This window comes from Pantherophis guttatus, chromosome 2, assembly GCF_059756535.1.
Source record: "Pantherophis guttatus breed Tessera chromosome 2, ASM5975653v1, whole genome shotgun sequence".
NCBI classification, from domain to species: domain Eukaryota; kingdom Metazoa; phylum Chordata; class Lepidosauria; order Squamata; family Colubridae; genus Pantherophis; species Pantherophis guttatus.
In genome coordinates, this window is record NC_142064.1 from 252,529,405 (window position 1) to 252,548,872 (window position 19,468).

At 41.5% G+C, this 19,468-nt stretch overlaps 2 protein-coding genes across 10 annotated transcripts; both read left to right on the forward strand.

Annotated features, from left to right (window-relative positions):
• The first annotated feature begins 174 nt into the window (after positions 1–174).
• Positions 175–3,919, forward strand: LOC148115591 (uncharacterized). Its single transcript, XM_087883869.1, has 3 exons — positions 175–434; positions 1,367–1,513; positions 2,756–3,919. Exons 1-3 carry the CDS (start codon positions 341–343, stop codon positions 2,971–2,973), a joined length of 459 nt encoding a protein of 152 aa, XP_087739995.1. The 5' UTR covers positions 175–340; the 3' UTR covers positions 2,974–3,919.
• A 1,117-nt stretch (positions 3,920–5,036) lies between these two features.
• LOC117668003 (uncharacterized) lies at positions 5,037–18,932 on the forward strand. Of its 9 annotated transcripts, none has more exons than XM_087888056.1 (3): positions 5,037–5,592; positions 15,386–15,697; positions 16,712–18,932. In XM_087888056.1, exons 1-3 carry the CDS (start codon positions 5,583–5,585, stop codon positions 17,650–17,652), a joined length of 1,263 nt encoding a protein of 420 aa, XP_087744182.1. In that variant the 5' UTR covers positions 5,037–5,582; the 3' UTR covers positions 17,653–18,932. The 9 variants fall into 9 exon arrangements, with proteins under 9 accessions (XP_087744182.1, XP_087744184.1, XP_034277568.2 ...); XM_087888058.1 differs by having other exon boundaries at positions 5,046–5,248; positions 15,344–15,697; XM_034421677.3 differs by having other exon boundaries at positions 5,070–5,690.
• Positions 18,933–19,468: the final 536 nt, after the last annotated feature.

A 19,468-nucleotide genomic window follows, 5' to 3' on the forward strand; every position in this document is an offset into this window, starting at 1 on the left:
CCTAGGGCCATAATAAATGCTTTACTTTTTAAAATGCCTCTATATTGTTTCTCTTCCCGACCCTGAGTAAGTCAACATATTATTTTCTAACGCTTTACGTCTGTATATAATCAACTAATAAACGAACAAACAAAGACAGGGTACTCAGCCCTCAATTGAAACCGAATTTCTCACGAAGTTGGGTAGAGGAAGGTTGCTGGAAGCTGATTGGTTACAAGATAAATCGGACCTGAGTGGAATCCACAAGTCGCGGTAATAGAATGAACGCATCTGAGTGGTGTATAAATGTTCCAGCCGTTAGCGACGCTGATTGCCGGTCGGATCTCTCTGCGTTAGTAAAATGGAAGGGGGGCGAGTGGCGTTGCAGCAGGAGGTGGGGTCGAGGCCGGTGGAAAGTGCAATGACTCTGAAAGAAGATTTGCGAGTAGAATTGGGTGAGGGGGATTTCTAAGACTGGGGTTTTTTTTAAGAGATAAAAAGGAGATCGTTATTTGCAGCGAGGAGATTGAAACTATGACACTTAAAAGCTTTAACGTCTAGAAAATAGATTTAAAATAGGAGCAGGCGGGGAAGTGTGTTGAGAACTCTGGGTGTGGTTTATTGGTAGACAGGTAAGGACAATTTGGGGTGGCTTTGTAGTGAGAGAGGAACTGCACATGAGCAAAATGATCTGAGGGACAGTTTTATAATTTGGGGGGCAAGAGAGAGAGTAGGGTGTGAAGAGAAGTTATTTTGTAAAGGCTGATCCTCAACTTGCCTGCTTGTACATTGGTCCCCCTCAACTGGATGCCCTCCTGATTTGTGTTTCTATTCTGTATATTTAGCTTTAACCCCTGAAATTTTGCTTGTTATTTTAATTTTATGCCTCCAAAAGATAGGATGGGGGAAGGAAACACTGGTAGCTAAGTGTTTGTGACTGTGTTCACACAACACTTTAAAGCAGAAATTAGCCGATTTCATTTTTGTATCATGCAAACTCAAGCTGTATGATTAATAACTTCCACCGGTTGCATGAGCCTGGGAAGCTGGGCTAATTGAGTTAACCAGGGTTAAGCATCTACTGATATTTCCCAGGTGTATACAGTATAGCTGAATACATTCAACCTGAGCTTATCCAATACAAAGGTGTATTCCAAGCCCATTGTAAGCTCAGAAACAGTTGCCCTCTGCTGTGATTCAGAAAGGCCACGAATCAAATTGCCCATTAAGAAAATCCACAGTTGAATTTTCAGGTGGCAAATGGGGGTGGGGGGCAGAGAAGGCTCATGAAAAAAAGTGATTTGTAATATTATACTAAAACTTGGTAAAAGGAAACTGGTTCCAGTAAAATGAGAACAAATGTCTTGTTAAACTCTGTTCGCTAAAGGCAGTGACAATCAAGAAGTACTGAATGAGATATCCCAACAAAGCCAACTACACCTGCTGCCTTCCCTCTACTCGAGGGCATCACCGATGAAAGCTACCCCTGATATGCAGCCAAGCAGTTGCCAGTGGTACCCAGAAGCCATGCAAGGCAAGTGACAAGATTCCACTGAACAATAAGTTGGAGCTCTGAGTTTGTTGTGTGCATCCTGACTCTTTCTCAGTCTGTTGTTATCTAGTCTGATATCCTAAGCTCACCTGGGATAATGGTAGTCCAATGCATTGGAAGGAAGCAGCGGATTCGGGAAGTGTGCTTTTCCTAGAAAACAAATCTGTGTAGATGGAGTGTACACTTTACACCAGGGGTGTCAAACTGGCGGCCCACGGGCTGGATGTGTCACACGTAGGCCACGCCCACCCCAGTTCTGAATGGGGGAAATGTCACATGACGGCATTGTGACGTGGCGACTTTGACACCTGCTCTACACAGAGTGCACTATCACTCTATACAAAGATTGCATCAGCATCTAATCTACACAATATATATAATCAATATATTAATAATTTTAATATGTGATATGCATACAATTGCAATAACAGATTTACATACCACTTCATAGTGCTTTACAGCTCTCTCTAAGTGGTTTACAACTGTGGCAAAAAAAAGCTTGTAAAATTGAGTGCAGCACACTTAACAACAGAAATTCTGGTTTTGTTGTGCTTACCTGTACTATAATGTTTCATTTGTGCTGCTCTAATATATAATGGATTTGTGTTTTAGGAAAGTTTTTTTATTCATAATGATCTAAGGAAAAATGCTATCTAATGCCTCTAAAACCTCAAAAGATAAGTCTAAATGTTCTAATAACATTATTCATGATTTTTAAATGGGTCCATATTTGCCTTCACTAAACTCAGGGATACACTAGAGGATTTTTGAAAACTACAGCATCATGGAATTATATTGCAGGTTTCATTGTGGGTTTTTTGCCCTCAAGTTCATATTTTTTGTCAAAATAAGATTTTTATCACTTTTCTTGGATTTTTGCCCAATTGTAAGCTGGTTTATATATTCCTGGGCTGAGATATGGCTTGTGAATCCAGCAACAGTTATGAATTCAGTAAACTATGACTCACTAGCTAGGATTTATATAGTTGTGTGAACTTGCTAAGAATACTGACATGAAATCTACCTTTCCCAAACTGGTACTGCCCATATATGCTGGGGCTACAGCTCCCAAAATTCCCTGTCTGATTGCTTTAAAACCTATGTATAGTATTGGATTAAATTATTTGAGGGTAAAATGGAGCAAAGGGGAATAAGAAAAAACTAGGTACAAGCGACTTCTTGAAAGAAAAATGGTCATACTTCTGTGTCTCTTGCCTTATGTAGACGCTATTCTGAAGAGTCAAGAAGCTCTGCGCATGGTGCTGACCAACCAGGCTAAGTTAGAGAATCTTGTGGATCAGCTCCAGAACACCATGTCTTCTATTGAGGATCGAGTCCAAGCTATTGAACAAGAAATGAGTGTCTTTACTCAGTTCAACAAAGAAATCGATCAACTTGGAGATGAAACTGACTTCAGTGAAATTGCTTTTTACCCAGGGTGAAAGGGTGGTGAATCCAATTACCATCTCACCACCCTTTCACTGATCTGACTTTTAGCACGTCGTACACTGCACTAGAAACAAATGTGATATTTGGCCTGTATCAATACAATTGCTGCTGTTCCTAGAACCTGTTTAACAACTGTTTTAAAATGGCTTACAGAGAATTCTTCTCTCCTGAATCAAAATGTGATTTCTTCTAAGATACAATTAGCCTTGGTCTAGTCCATTGTTTCAGAACCTCAGCAACTTAGATATGTAGATTTTTACTCCTAGAATTCTCCCAGTTGTAAGAGTTGAAATCCATGCATCCTAATGTTTCTGAGGTGAGAAGCATTAACAAGTTACTGGTACTTAAAGAAGCTTCTCACCTACATTATATGTAGTTCATAATCCTCAGCTTTCTGAATGTTTATTCTGAGGGAGGCCTAAACTGTTTCCTCTTGAGAAACAGCTTTAAAAATGCTATGCAAGAATCTTTACTTTTCCTCCCTTAAGTAGCACATAAAACATTTTTTAACATCTGGAAAATTGGTCAGATATGAGCCAAATGAGAAATTCAGAACTGCCTTTTATTCTGTCCCCATTTCAGCCATGCTAGCCCACATACATGGCACCACTAGTTAATTCTAGTGTTAATTAGCGGGAAAATGCTTCCTTGGCCAGATTTCAACTGTGAAACAATATTGATGTTGAATTCTGGTGGTGGGTTTCATGTAATCTTATCCAGAATGGTTATCTGACACGTTCTGTAGTAGTACCATAACTCTTTTGCCACACCAAATCCCCAAATTGCTTTACTTGGGATACAGTCTTGTAAAGGGCAGTCTGCTGTGGAAAAATAGGCTCTAAATGAACACTGAATTAAATATATGCTGTCAGAGGTGATGGTTCCAATTTATGGGTAGTTCTGTGAATGTACTTTGACATTAAACACAATGGAATGACATTTATGGTGTAACTAATATTGCTGCCGTTGTTTTGGAAGTTTTCTTTCAGAGGTATTGGTCCAAACTCTTTAAAAAGGCCCCCTTTTCCCAATCGAGACAGGAAAGAAAAAACAATACAACCACATCTATTTCCGTCTGTGTTCTATAGGAAGATTTAGAGCTGGGTCAAAGCAAACAATCTTTCCAAAGATTTAATTCCAATAGAACTGGCCTAAAAACCAAATTGTCCATATCCAGTCCCTGTTGATTTAACAAAACCGCCAGTTCTGGGTTTGAATATTTTGAATATCTGAATATTTTTCCCATGTCAGTCTGGATAGCTGGAAAAATCTACCTAGGTTGAAAATAGGATATTTGACAAAAGTTGATGGACTAATGGACATATGGGCTCTCTCAGGCTATCCAGGTTTTAGCTCTCAGGATTATACTTCTTGTGATGTCCTCCTCCTCCAAACTCAAATTGAAGGCAGAAAAAAGGGGAAACTGCCTTTCCAGGAGCTACAAAATTTTTCTTCAGAGATTACACAAAATAGTTGCTTGCTGGAATGACAGCTGTGTTCCCACTGTGGGTTGCAGCAGGATTTTCCATTCTCACCTGCTTCTGCTTTTCCATTCTCCAACATTTAGGGAGCGTTCTTAGTTACTGAATGTGCTCAGTTTTCAGCCCCGCTAGTTCACATACATAACACCGTTTTAATTCTAGTGCTAATTTGGGGAAAATGCTTCCTTGATCAGATTTCAACTGTGAACAATATTAATCTTGAATCCTGGTAGTGGGCTTGATGTAATCCCAAAGAAGAAGAAAAAAAGCAGACATTGCGTATTTGAATGTAGTATGTGGCTGGGTGTCACTGCATACTAGTTGGGAGGCTAATATTGTTTAATATTTTATTTTGACGGATTTTGTAATTATTGTTGCATACCGCCGCTGAGATTCGTTTGAGGCAGCTTACATGTTTAACCAAAGAATGTTACTGATGATGTTAACTTAGTTTGGGCAATGAAACATCTTCAAGAAAACAAGCTCAGAAAACACCAAGGACCTCTCATTTCAACCCTAAACTATCTTTATGGAAAGAAGCAAGCCCGTTTGGTATAAAAGCGGCGAGGGGCGTCACTATAACCCCCTCAGCCTGCGAAGCCGTCTCGCCTGGCCCTTAGGTGCCGGACCTGAAAGGCACCTCCGATCTGATCTAGCTCCTCGCCATTGGCCACGAGTTCCGCGCCCAAAACATTGTCTCAAGTCAGCTTACGTCGCTTTCAGAAAAGTGTTCCATGGAAGAGAAGCCGAGAAGGGCTCCCCATTGGCATTGTTGGGGCGCAGTCTGGTAACTCCTGTTTCGCACCGATTGTCAGATGGGGAAGACAGACTCAAATCTGCTTCTCTTTTCGCTTTCCTCCCGAGCCAGCGGCTTTGTTAACTTTGGATATTGAGCGGTTCCATCAGCCAAAGAAGGGGGAAATCGGGTCGAAGAAGAGTAGAATAAAGAAGCTGAGGCTCATCGTTTCCCTTCCAAAGTTCTTGGAAGCAGCGCAGTTTACCTTAAACCTCCCCCCCCCACCCTGTTGGAAGGAAAAAGAAGCCTTTCCCTTTAAGGATTGTTGGAAGGCAGAGCTTTCCCTTCTTGAATTCAAAACTCCGGGCTGGGAGATAACTTCGAAATGATTGGAGGTCAGCTGCTTGAGAGCAGAATTAGTTTAATGTTTATAGGAAGGCAGGCATGAAACAAATACAAGCACAGCGTTCCGAGGCTAGCTCCTGTTTGAGCTGTAAGAAAAACCCCTTTTTATAGCCTAAAAGGTCTTTTGATTTTTCTATGTGATCCTTTAAAGTCTTTTGAAATTCTTTTGATTTGGCATGTGAATCCTTTGATTTGTGTGTGTGTGTGATTGTTTTATGGTGTTTAAATCCTGTTTTTGTTTGTGATTGGGTTCTTCCGTCCTGGATCTGGCAAATAAGTAATTGTTTTATAGTCCACTCTCTATTTTTTTGCTTTTCCTAGCCCTTTGTAGTTGTTCCTTCCCTATAATTATTCAGTTTGCTATTTCTGTGTTTTAGTGAATATCTCCTTTTCTCATGTGTTTAAATTACTTTGGCTTGATTTCTTTTCCTTTTTGGGTGTTTGTTTTTCTTTCCTGTGTCCCATATCTGTTTGGATGTGGCAGGCCCCTGTAATTTTTTTCCTTCCTTTGTTGGGGAAAATAGAGTGGCTTCAGTTTCTTAATGGCCCATTGCTAAAGGTGGGGGCTGAAACTCTGCCTGAGTTTCTGCTTATTTTCTTTTAGGGGAATTTCCCTGCTCTTTTAATATTGAGTTTCTCATATCTTCCAACACTCCCTGGCAAGCGGCTTTGTTAACTTTGGATATTGAGCGGTTCCATCAGCCAAAGAAAGGGGAAATCGGGTCTCTGTGTTTCCCTTCCAAAGTTCTTGGAAGCGGCGCAGTTTACCTTAAACCGGCCCCCCTCCCCAATTTCATTTGGCTTAGAGAGAGGCGCCTTCCTTTCTCCTGGCAAATCGGTGTTTTAGGATTTGGTTTAGTCGCGCTCCTAATGGGCGTATTTGTTCCTAGTAAAATGGCGTCGGTGAGCCCTCCCCATCATAGTAATGCACGACCTTTAGAAGACTACCCAAATTTCTGAATTTATGAACACGGGGTGTCTTTCCTTACCCACTTTGGACGGGGGCGCTCATTGAGGGAACTGCTAAAGAAATGCGAGGCGTTCGCACACGCCTGAGTTAGATTCCCAAAAAAACGCAAGGAATCTTGACTGGCTCTCCCCAAACAACTCACATTACTGGTCTTCTTTGTAAGAGATTTCATAAGCAGATTTTCAGCCAACAGGAGGATTTTTTTTACTTATTTATTTTTGCTTAATCCTTTTAGCTGACAACAAGGGGTGGTGGTGTGTTTGGGAGAGTGGACAAGTTTCGTTTTCCATTTCCATTTCATCATTTCTGGTGAGGTTTGGGAAATGGCCTGCCTATCAGCTGCCTGAAGAGCTCTCAAGGGGGAGGAGAATTATCCTCCTCCTCCTCGATTACAAATCTCTGTGGACCTGTGGTAGCGCATTGTGCAGAGAGCAGACACCTGAGCAGTTTGCAAATCCGGTGCCTTTTTGCCATTATCTTGGCCAAGTCCTTCAAAGTGGGCAAGGGGTGGCCAGGTTAGGGAAGGCTGTTCTGCAACATGGAGGCCAAAGGTGAGTGATTGATTTCTTCTCTTTGCTCATCAAAATTGAGAACTACCCTGGTGATTTGCAGATTAATTTACTATTGACCGTTTTGACTGATTATGTATCATGAAGTTATCTGCTCCTAGCAGTCACCTAGATGGTTCTCCATGATGATCTGCCCCCAGGGCCGGATTTTCCTATAGGCTAAGTAGGCTTCAGCCTAGGGCCTCAAGATCAAGAGGGGCCTACACAGTGGTGGGATTCAGGGGGCGGGGGGAGGGGGGTGGGGGAGCCAGCAATTTAACAAAGGGTTCGTGGTTTTTTTTGTAATTTTATTGGCCCACGGAGCTTCAGCATAGGCTAATTGGCCTCCCTGCTCTCAGCTGATTTGTCTGGGCTGTTTTGCTCAGGGCTCTTCTGCTTCCTTGCAAAGAAACGAAACTGAAACTGCTTTGCTGTTGCTGCAAGGTTGGAAAATTAGGCAGGCAGAATTCTTTTCTTTTTCCTCACCAAAAAAGGTACGTGCAAACAATGGGAAATTTAGGGAAAAAGAGGAGAGTTCAGGATTTTAAAACACAAAAGAAAAAAAGCTCTATTTAAATAGGGAATTGTAATAATTGAGATACTATTAATTGTATATTGTGTTGAAAGCAGAAATGGTTAAGTTGTGGTTTGGAGGAATATATGGGGGAAATTATTTGGTTTATTATTATTGGTAAATATAATTAATTGATTTGTAAGAAATTGGATTGCATGGAAATAATTGGAATATTCATGTTCATATTGATTAATATACAAAAAAGGTAGTTATATAACTAATTGATTTATATTAAAATGTTGAATTTATATTAAACAACTAATATTACATAATTAACCAATGTGAGGATGGATATAAAAATAGATGACAATGGGAAGGGGTATAATATAGAATAGAAGGGAAAAATTGAATTTGATTAAGATTAGAGATGAGGATGAAGGGTAATATTGGTTTTTTACAAAAATAGATGAGGAATAAATATGGCAAAAAGGAAATATAGAAATTGTAAATTTAATTGAAATGACTAAACACTGTTTAAATTTGTGAACCGGCCAAATACTCTGTTCAAAGAAAATACATTGTATGTTTGTATGTGTGTTTCTAATTATTGTTATTTATTCATATTTGTTCTCTTTTATTCTTTAAAGTTTAACAATTCATTCTTTATCTTAATATCTTTATATTTGTTTGGGGTTGGCTTTCTTCCCTTTCATCTTTTTTATTGTACAGCAATCTTTCTCCTCAAACCTACCACCTCTCTCTTTTCTTTTCTTCTTACTTTCTCTTCCTCCCCCTCTTCTTCTCCTCCCTACTTCCTCTTCCTTTCTCCTTCTCCTCCTCTCTTCCTCCCTCTCTTACCCTCACTCCTACTCTAATTTCCCTTCCCTTCCTTCATCCCTCTCTATTGCTGTATCCTTTTATGCATATGGACTACTCAGAGGGCTGAAAAAGTTATTTCTGACTGGTCCTCGCACTTTTGACCAGTCCTCGAACTTACGACTGTCCTCACATTTTACGTTTTTGCCCTATCTTGTCACCATGGTGAAGAGAAGCAGTTGTGAAATGAGTGTCATGGTTGTTAAGAATGCTACAATGGGCATAAATGATGACCAGTCATAAGTGCGAAGACCGGTCAAAAGTGCGAGGACCTGTCAGAAATCACTTTTTTCAGCCCTCTGGGTAGTCCTTTTGTGCATATGGACTACTCAGAGGGCTAAAAAAGTTATTTTTGACTGGTCCTCGCACTTTTGACCAGTCCTCGAACTTACGACTGTCCTCACATTTTACGTTTTTGCCCTATCTTGTCACCATGGTGAAGAGAAGCAGTTGTGAAATGAGTGACATGGTTGTTAAGAAAGCTGCACGGGCATAAATGTGAGGATGGTCATAAGTGTGAGGACCGGTCAAAAGTGCGAGGCCCAGTCAGAAATGACTTTTTTCAGCCCTCTGAGTAGTCCCTATGCACATAGCCACGCCCACCCGGTCACATGACGAGCTACCCACGCCTACAGTCATGTGACCAGCTAGCCACGCCCACCCAGTCACATGATTGCCAAGCCACACCCCCAACTAAGCCACGCCCACAGAACCTGTTGTTAAAAAAATTGAATCCCACCACTGGTGAAAGGGCCTCATAAGTGGAATAGCCTAGGGCCTCTTTTCATCTAAATCCGGCCCTGTCTGCCCCGCACTTGTTCTCCCAACTGTAGACACATTGCCACTGTTAACTGAGTGCATGTGCCTTGCTGCTGGTCTTTCTCTTGGCTTTCCTTCCACATTCCCAGCATTAGAAGCTTTTCCAGAGAGTTGAGTCTTCACATCGTGTGTCCAAAAGAGGTTAATTTGAGCTTGGTCATGTGTGTCTCAAATGAGAACTCTGGGCGGATTTGTTGGTTGATCCATTGGCTGATTTTCCTGGCTATCTAGGGTACTCTCAGGAGTCTTCTCCAACATAAAGTTCAAAGGCCTCAATATTCTTCCTATCCTGCTTCTTAAAAGTCCCAACTTTTGCTTCTATAGTTGTCACGGAATACCATGGCTTGAACGATTCTGATGAACAGAATAACAGTTGGAAGGGACTTCTAGTCCAACCTCATGCTTAAGCAGGAGATCTTATACCATTTTAGACAAGTGGTTCTCCAATCTCTTAAACCCTCCAGTGATGGAGCATTCACAACTTCTGGAGGCAAGTCGTTCTCCTGATTAATTGTTCTAACTGTCACGAAATTTCTTAGTTCCAGGTTGGTTCTTTCCTTGATCAGTTTCCATCCATTGCTTCTTGTCCTGCCCTCAAGTGCTTTGGAGAATAGCTTGACTCCCTCTTCTTTGTGGCAGCCCCTGAGATACTGGAAGAATGCTATCATGTCTCCCCTAGTCCTCTTTTTCATTAAACTAGACATACCCAGTTCCTGGAACTGTTCTTCATATGTTTTAGCCTCCAGTCTCCTAACCATCTTTGTTGTTCTTCTCTGCACTGTTTCTAGAGTCTCAACATCTTTTTTATATTGTGGCAACCAAAGTATAATCTTAGAAGTCTTCTTTAACTGCATTTTACTGCATTCCTAGTAGCATTAGAGCAGTGCCTTATTCTCCCCGCCCCAGGCAGGGTCTACATCTTTCATATTTGGGAAAGAAGTTAGAGAAATTGTTTCATATCCTTGGAAACAAGGCTGTGCCAACTCTCTTCTTTCTTTTCAGCTGATATTGCCCCTCTTTTAATAGCAGTGGCTGCAGATGGTGTGCTCTTATGGTTATGAATGGTACTTCTGCTCCTGTTGCTGGCATTGTTGTAATGACCTATGACCATAATGGTGAACTTATGACACGTGTACCAGAGGTGGCACACAGAGCCCTCTCTGTGGGCATGCGCGCCATCGCCAGCTGCTCTTTTGAGTTCCAGCGCACGCATGCGTGCTGGGTAGCTGGTCTTAATGCGCACACTCCAGTGCCGAAAAGGTTAGCCGTCAATGACCTATGACATTTCACAACTTTGATAACTTTTTCACATACAAGGTGGTCCTCACGTTTGAATGTCTTAACAGCGCTGAACAAGTGGGACTTAAGATGGTCCTCGAACTTGTGACCATTATAGTGTCCCCTGCAGTCATGTGATTGCGCTTTGGGTGTTTGGCAGCAGGTGCAAAATTACAGCAGTCACAATGATCCGTGATCACGTGATTGCCATTTGCAACCTTCATTTTGGCTACCAACAAGCAATGTCAATGGGGAAGCCTGCAGAATGGCACACGTCACAGTCATGTGGCTTCCCGTTTAACAACCGTGTATGATTTGTTTAATGACCACAACGGTCATTGCTATAAATCGCAGTCACATAATTTTTCGATTTGCAACCAAGTCATTTAGAGATGGAGTTGCTGATCTCAACTGTGGTCAATAAATGAGAACTTCCCTGCAATAGCTCACATGAGAAATATGTATTGCTGGGACGATGCAAGTATAATAGTATCATTAATTAAATGCTTAATCGGTGCAGGTGAACATGGGAGAATAGCAATAAAACTTAGACTTATATACAGCTTTACAGTGCTTTACAGCTGTCACTAAGCAGTTTATAGAGCCAGCATATTGCCCCCAATAATTTGTGGGGCAAATGGGGCACACAGAGGTAGCGATAGGTGGCAGCACCAATGGGCGGCAGCGATCTCCGCAGCCTGGAACAGCTGATAGGCAGTATTCTGGGAGGCAAATCCAACCACCAATCAGCTGCTTGTTGTAAATCAGGCTGTACTTTAAAATGACTAGGCTGTTTGCTGCAAGGAGGCAAATTGCTGAGAAGCAGAGGCAGATTTTTTTTTCATGTTTTCCTCCCCAAAAGCTAGGTGCGTCTTATACTTCGGAGCATCTTACAGTCTGAAAAATACGGTAAACCAGAGACATTCCTGTTAGGGATATTTACAGAAAAATATAAGAAGGAAATATAAGAAGGAAATAAAATACTTGATATTACACATTTTAACAGCCGCTCGCATAGTTTATGCCCAGAATTGGAAAAAGGAAATACCTACAGATGAAGAGTTAATAAAAAAAAATCTTGGAATGTGCCGAGATGGATAGATTAACAAAAGAACTTAAAGAAAAGGAGGACACAGAATATTACATGATTTGGCATAAATGGTACAAGCGGTTGGAGGAAAGGAAAAATGAGGAAGAAAAATAGGGGGAATTGATAGAAACATTAAAAACTAATGAAAGAATTTGTTTAAGCTTTAGAATTAAGAAATTGTTATGAATGACGAGAAATATATTGTAAATAAAATGAAGGGGACAAGTAGTAAATTGGTGGCGCAGCAGACTAAAGGGCTGTTAACTACCACCAGCTGCCTGCAATTACTGCACGTTCAAATCTTACCAGGCTCAAGGTTGACTCAGCCTTCCATCCTTTCGAGGTAGGTAAAATGAGGACCCGGATTGTGGGGGCAATAAGCTGACTTTGTATTAAAAAAAGAACACCGCTTAGGGGGGCCCCGAAAGCTCTACTAAGCAGGTATATACAAAAGTATGAAGGCTATTGCTTAACGCATTGTAAGCCGCCCTGAATCTCCGGAAAAGGGCGGCCTATAAATTGAACCAATAAATAAATAAATAAATTGGAATAATACAAAGAGAAATAAGGGGAAATTGTGTATAATAAAGTAAGACCATCACGAATTAGCTGTAAAAAGAGTATGTATATGTATGTATGTATATATATATATATATGTTTATGTAAGTTTTCACGGGTATGTATGTGTGTATAGTTAATATTTCGGGTTTCTTCCCGTGTAATTGTGGATATATCCCTAAAAGGGTAGAAGCTTCTACCCTTTTAGGGATATATCCACAATTACACGGGAAGAAACCCGAAATATTAACTATACACACACACACACACACACACACACACACACACACACACACATATATATATATATATATACACACACACACACATATATATATATATATATATGTTGTATGTCTTGTATTGTTGTTTTATGTTATAATAAAATAAAAGAAGGAAAAAAAAGAAAAATAAGGTATATTATTTTATTTAGTTTCCTAGTATGATTTATGTTGATTGCTTATTTTGGAGGCCAAAATAATTAAAAATGTAAATATAGTTTCTGGGAAATACACGTTATACACCGTGTTTTTCGGCGTATAAAACACACCTGACTATAAGACGCACCTAAATTTTAGAGGAGGAAAGCAAGGGGAAAAAATATTCTGAATCAAATGGTGTAATAATATATTTAATAAAATATAGCAGAATAATTTTTACAACCATGTAAAGTCAACAGAACCATCATCACTGTCATTAACAAATGAGAGACTTTAAGGTTCAAGCACTCTTCTGATTTTCTGGAAACCCCAAGAACTCATCATCACTAGTGTCATAATTTAGGAAGCTCAGTTGTTCACAATCACTGATACCACTTTCTTCGCTACCTTCATATATGATACCATCTTCAGTTCCATCTAAGGCATTGCTAATGCCACATTTTTTTGAACGACAGTGTAACAATTTCGTCCTTCACTGAGTGCCATGATGTTTTCACCCATTCACAAACTTGAGTGACAGTGGGGCCTCCTTATTCATCCAGTAGGTGTCAGATCATGATTACCAGCAGCTATCCATTTGTTCCACTCTTCTCGCATGTAGGCTTTGAATGGTTTGTTGATGGAAACGTCAAGAGGTTGCAACTGGCTGGTAAGACCCTCAGGAATTATGGCTAGATAAGTCTTCATTTCTTTGAATCTTTACTTTGTGGTTTCACTAATATGTGCTCTAAATTGGTCGAGCACTAATAAAGCAGGTTTTTTTAGAAGTCCTCCAGGACGTTGGGACTACACTTTTTCAATCCATACTCTCATTCCATTTTCGTCCATCCATCCTTTCTCGTGGACATGGACAACACCACCTCTTGGAATCACTTCTTTTGGGAAGGTTTTCCTTTTGAATATTAACATTGATGGCAATTTGGTGCCGTCTGCACAGCAGGACAACACAACCATGTAATGTGTTTTCTCATGTCCTGAGGTTTTCATGCTTATGCTTTTGGCACCTTTCAGGACCAGTCTTATTAGAAGGCACATCAAAGGTTAGCAAGACTTCATCCATATTCCCAATCTGGCCAATTTCAAAATTATTTTTCTTCCTGGAATCTATCACAAATGTATGAAAAGACAGAATCTTAGATTCATACTCTTTTGGCATTTTTTGCGCAATTCTAGTTTTGGTGCGCATAGCAAGGCCACATCGCCTCATAAATCTGAAGCACCATGATGGTGATCCAATAAAATCCCGAATGCCTTTCTGTGCAGCAATGCGTTTGGCTTCATATATCACCATTTTTGTGGAAACTGTGAAGCCACTGTTCCAGTGATGTGTGATCCAGTCTTTCATGTCCACCTTTAACTGGCCACTTTGCAGGAAGCCCACTAAAGTTGTGTTTGCTTTTATCCTTTACTTTTTGCAGCTGATCCACCTGTATTCCCCACTCTCTTACCATTTTTTCAGTTGGAGGTGGTCCAAAATGTTTCTCTGCTGCTCTGTTTCCATGTTCCTCAGCATATTTCACGACTTCCAGCTTAAAAGAGATTTTATACGCTTGTCTTTTTGGCTTTGACATCTTTGTACCGGTATGTACAATGATCCCAGATCTCCCTTTTTGTTTCATCAAGCCGGGCTGGCATAAATTTTCAAATTGTCTAAATTCTATGCTGAGGATCTTAACTGATGAGCCAAATTGGTTTAATTATTTTAAATTGTTTTTATTTCACATTATATGTATGTTATTCTGACTGTTCACTGCCCTGAGTCCTTCGGGAGAAGGGCGGTATAAAAATTAAATAAATAAATAAATAATAATAATAATAATAATAATAATAATAATAATAATAATAATAATAAAAATAATAATGTAGCATCAGGAGGTACCGTAGTATTTTTCTGCAAGAAAAAACAATAATGTGTCCTTTATAACAGTATAGAGCACTATAGCTGAAACCATGTTCAAACATTCATACACAAGATACCGGTATACCATATACAGTACATGCAACACTGGCTCATTACGCCCCTGCCCCAGGGGTGAAATGTAAAATTTGTTACTACCGGTTCTGTGGGCGTGGCTTGGTGGTGGTGGGGGTAATGTAACTGGGTGGGCGTGGCCAATTTTTTTTTTTAAACTTTTCAAAGCATTTTTTCTAATGCTTTGAAAAGCCTCTGCCGATCAGGCAACTCAGCTGGGATCATCAGAGACTTTTCAAAGCATTTTTTTTTACCACCTCTTCGGCCAAGAGGTTGCAGGAAAAAATGCTTTGAAAAGCCTCTGACAATCCCAGCTGAGCCGTGCGATCATCAGAGGCTTTTTTTTTTTACTTTTAAAAGCATTTTTTCGTGGGAAGAGGTTGTAGAAAAAATGCTTTTAAAAGTAAAAAAAAAAAAACCCTCTGATGATCGTGCGGCTCAGCTGGGCATGGGGGGGGCAGGGATTTTTGCTACCGGTTCTCCGAACCACCCGCTGCCATCGCTATTGGATCGGGCGATCCGGTCCGAACCAGAAGCATTTCACCCCTGCCCTGCCCTAAACTAAGAATAGCAAGCTGAGAATTTTAGGACATTGGTGATTCACCCTAACCCTTTACAAAGACAAACAGGCACTAAGCCTAACCCCTTAACCCTAACCCTTGCCTGCCTTCTCCAGCGCTAGAAGCCAAGCCATACCTCTCTCTGTCTCGGCTCACAGTCTACGCAGTCCAGGAGGTGAGGCAGGCCCAGAGATGCAATGGGGCAGCAGGTCCAGCAGTGATGCGATGGTGTGGCAGGTCCAGAGGCAGGGCGGCAGGTCTGGCAGTGAGCGGGGCGGCAGATCCAGAGGTCTGGCGGCAAAGCGGCAGGGCGGCAGGTCCAGCGGTGATGCGATGGGGCAGCAGCAGTGCGATGGGACAGCAGGTCTGGCAGCGAGGTGGCAGGTCCAGCAGGGCGGCAGGCCCGGCGGCAAGGTGGCAGGCCCGGCGGCAGGTCCGGCAGGAATGCGAAGTGGGCAGCAGGTCTGGCGGTGAGTGGAACAGCAGGTCTGGAGGTTTGGTGGGTGTGCGGCAGGCCCAGTGACGGGGCAGCAGGTTGTCCTTGGCTAACTGCTCAACTGGTAGAATCAGCCGATTCTCCTCAATTTAACAAGCGGTTCTGCTGAACTGTTTGAATCCCACCTCTCCGATTGGCGATAGGAGAATACTGCCAATCAGCTGCCTGTTGCTGTTGCCACCATTGCCACCGAATCAACTCCCTCCCCCCTCCCCTCAGGTATGGCTGATGTAACATTCGGTGTGTAAGACACACCCAGTTTTTCACCCTCTTTTATGGGGTGGGTGGGGGAAAGTGCGTCTTATACTCCCAAAAATACGGTATATATGCAGGTAGTCCTTGACTTATGATCACTGATTTAACAAACAGTGATCATTTAACATGATGTTAATGTGACAACAGGTCCTCACACTTTTGACTTTCACAGTGTCCCCATGGTCAAAATTTGGGCTCTTGGCAACCAGCAAGTATTTATGCTTGTTGCGGTGTCTTTAAGTCATGTGTTATTGCCATTTGTGGCCTTCTCAGGTGGCTTATGGCAAGCGAACTCAATGGGGAAAGCTGGATTCACTTAATGACAATGGGGATTCATTTAATGACTGGTGATTCACTTAACGACCAACAGCAAAGTAGATCATAACATTGAGCCCACCTTATTTAATGACTGCATCCAGTAGTATTGAAAGTTCCAGTTCCCTTTGTGGTCATAATCAAGGACTACCTATAAAGCATCTGACCAAGCTGTTTTTTAATTTGTGTTTGGTAATGGGATAAACTAAAGAACGAGGAGTTAGCTACCTTCTCAGATAAGGGACAGCTTGACCTCGTGAGGCTGGGCAATCTTAACAAAATCTTCACCCCTTTAAAAGGTCAAAGAAAACCATTTAGAGGCTTTGCCAGTACTGTGGCAGTTACGGCAATATTTTGTGTCCCGTTTTGTGGCTTACCAAGTCCCTAATTCCAAACTCTTTTTTTTTTTCCTTGACAGCTTTTGCCACTATGAAAGAGGACAATAATTTCCCTAAACTTTTTCTGATTGACGAAGAAGCTAATGAGTTCAAACTGGTTTATAGATCTTCCTACCCGAAGAAAGTCTGGGGGCTCTTCTTACAACAATCCACAATGTTGGGGCGTAACATAAAGAGTGGCATCAAAAATACTGTGTCCTGCGTCTTCCACAGGTACCCACAGACTCTGCCTTCCATCAAAAGTGTCACCTTGGCAAGGTGTGGTGGTGGTGTCCTGGTTTTTTTGTTTTTATTATTTTTATTATTGAAGGAAAATAGGCTAGTTGCAAGGTATCCATTTGGGTACCCCAAGACCGCCATTGTCCCTATTAAAGAAGCGGTCCCTAAAAGTCTCACTGTGACAAACCTGCTGGAAGCACAGAAATCCGAGCCATTTTGTGAGGCCATGGAAAATTGCTTCGACACAGCCATCAAGGAATTCACATTGGAGCCACAGATGGTAAAGGAGAATGCCAAGATGATCCTTGAGTGTAACGGAACGAGGAAGGAGTTTGTGTCAGGGAAAGGAGAAAACTATATTGAGGTGTTCTGGGTGGACGGCCAAACACATTACACGGTCAAAGAAGCCAATTCACAAGTCTATGTAGCAAGGCTGAGGCGCCAGTCTTTACCACTCAGCCTTGCCAGCATCTTGAATGTCGACCAACAGCTGGCCTCCCTTGAAGGATCAGAGGAGCTGCGGCAGTGCCTAAATGAGATAATAGAGGAATTTCCCAAGGAACCGCATACTGTGCAGGACAATGCTGTGTTGGAGGTCTCATGCGGAGGGAGTAATGTGACGTTCCGCTCGGGAGATGGAAAGAATGAAATCAACGTATACAAAGATACGCAGGGGAAGATTGTATTTAATGTAAAAGGTAGAGGATGGGCTTGGTGGGCCCGATTATTTGTAAAGCACTAAATTAAGGAATGATATCAAAGAAGACAGTGTGGGTGGAAGCTCTGTGGTTCTGCTGTAGAGGCAAATGATTTACAAGTAGTCCTTGACTTATGACCACAATTGAGGCCAAAATTGCTGTCACTAAGCAAGACAGTTGTGAAATGAGTTTTGCCCCACTTGATGACCTTTATGAGTTGTTAAGTGAATTACTGCAGTTGTTACTGTGTTTCCCCGAAAATAAGACCCTGTTCTTATTTTCTTTCGACCTCCGAAATAAGTACTAGGCCTTATTTTCGGGGATGTCTTAATTTTTCCCCCCTACCCTTGTTTGTTGTGCTGATGCATGCACGAGTGGCATCCCCAGTGTGACGAGCCTCATGGCGTCCTGCCATGAGTAGCTGCATTGGCGCAATGAACCTTGTAGAACGCCGCGGCAGTGCCACCATTCATGCGCAACAACACAAGTGGCTTCACCGGCGTGACGAGCCTTGCAAAGACCCATTTCTGGCGGACTTTGAGGGAGAGAAACAAGCCAGGGTCTCTGATGCATCTGCTTTCCTTGCTCCACCACCACCCACCCGCGCTTGATTTTTAAGTCTGCACCTCACCCCACCTCGTACAATCAGATGATGGGTGGAGCTTAACTAGCCTTTATTTTTGGGGTGGGGCTTATTTTAGGCACAGGTGTGAAAATCGGGCTAGGGCATATTTTTGGGGTATGTCATATTTGGAGAAACATGGTAATAATACAGTTAAGTAAATCTGGCTTCCCCATTGACAAAAGGTCACAAAAGGTGACACTGCAACCGTCAGAAATGCACGCCAGTTGCCAAGCGTCCAGATTTTTATTGCATGACCACGGGGATGCTGCAATGGTCGTGTGGAAAACAGTCCATAAGTCACTTTTTTTCCCCACTTGCCATTGTAACTGAACGGTCACTAAATGAATGTTTTTAAGTCAAAGACTACCTGTATTATAAACAGAAGCATCTTCTCATTATACTTTCCCACATGCAGAATTACTGGGATCCTATCAGTGTACTGGTCCTATCGATCGTTTAGCTGTTGATAGATTATTGCTTGTTTTATATAATCAGAATGCTTGATCAGCTCACAATTCCAGAATTTCTTCACTCAGTAAACAGCTGTAGATAAATCATAAACTCCACATAAAAAAAAATAATTAATGGTCAGAATCTTGCAGGGCAATCACTATCTCCAAGAATCCATCAATGCTGTATTTTGTATATTGTATTCTTCTCTTTTTAATGATTGCTTAAATAAAAATTTTAAATTGTTAACTGGGTATTCTGTTCCTTCTATGATATCCTTGGCTTCTAAACACCCTCTTTCTGTTAGGATATGTTTTGGATACAGTTCCCACAATATTTGTATTGCAATGAAGATAAAAAGGAGACAAGATGTTTTTATTCCCTGTCTCAGCTTTCTCACAGCCAAGGGTTTGGCAGTGATATTTGGTGGTCCAAGGTGTTAGATGGGGGAGAAAAGTCTTCTCCAAAAAGATGCTTTGTCTTAGCCACCAGAAAGTTGTTAATGATGTGAGCCTATGAAGACTTCAGAGAGCATTTTAGACAAAAATCTGATAGAAACAAGTCCAGAAGATTATTAATAGGAAGGTTTAAGTGGGAACACTCTATAGGTAGCCCTCAAATTACAAACACAATTGAGGCCAAAATTTCTGTCTGCTAAGTGAGGCAGTGAGTTTTATCCCATTTTATCTGTCTTGCCACCCTTGTTAAGCGAATCAGTGCAGTTGTTAAGTTAGTAACGCAGTTGTTAAATAAATCTGGCTTCCCCATTGACTTCGCTTGTCAGA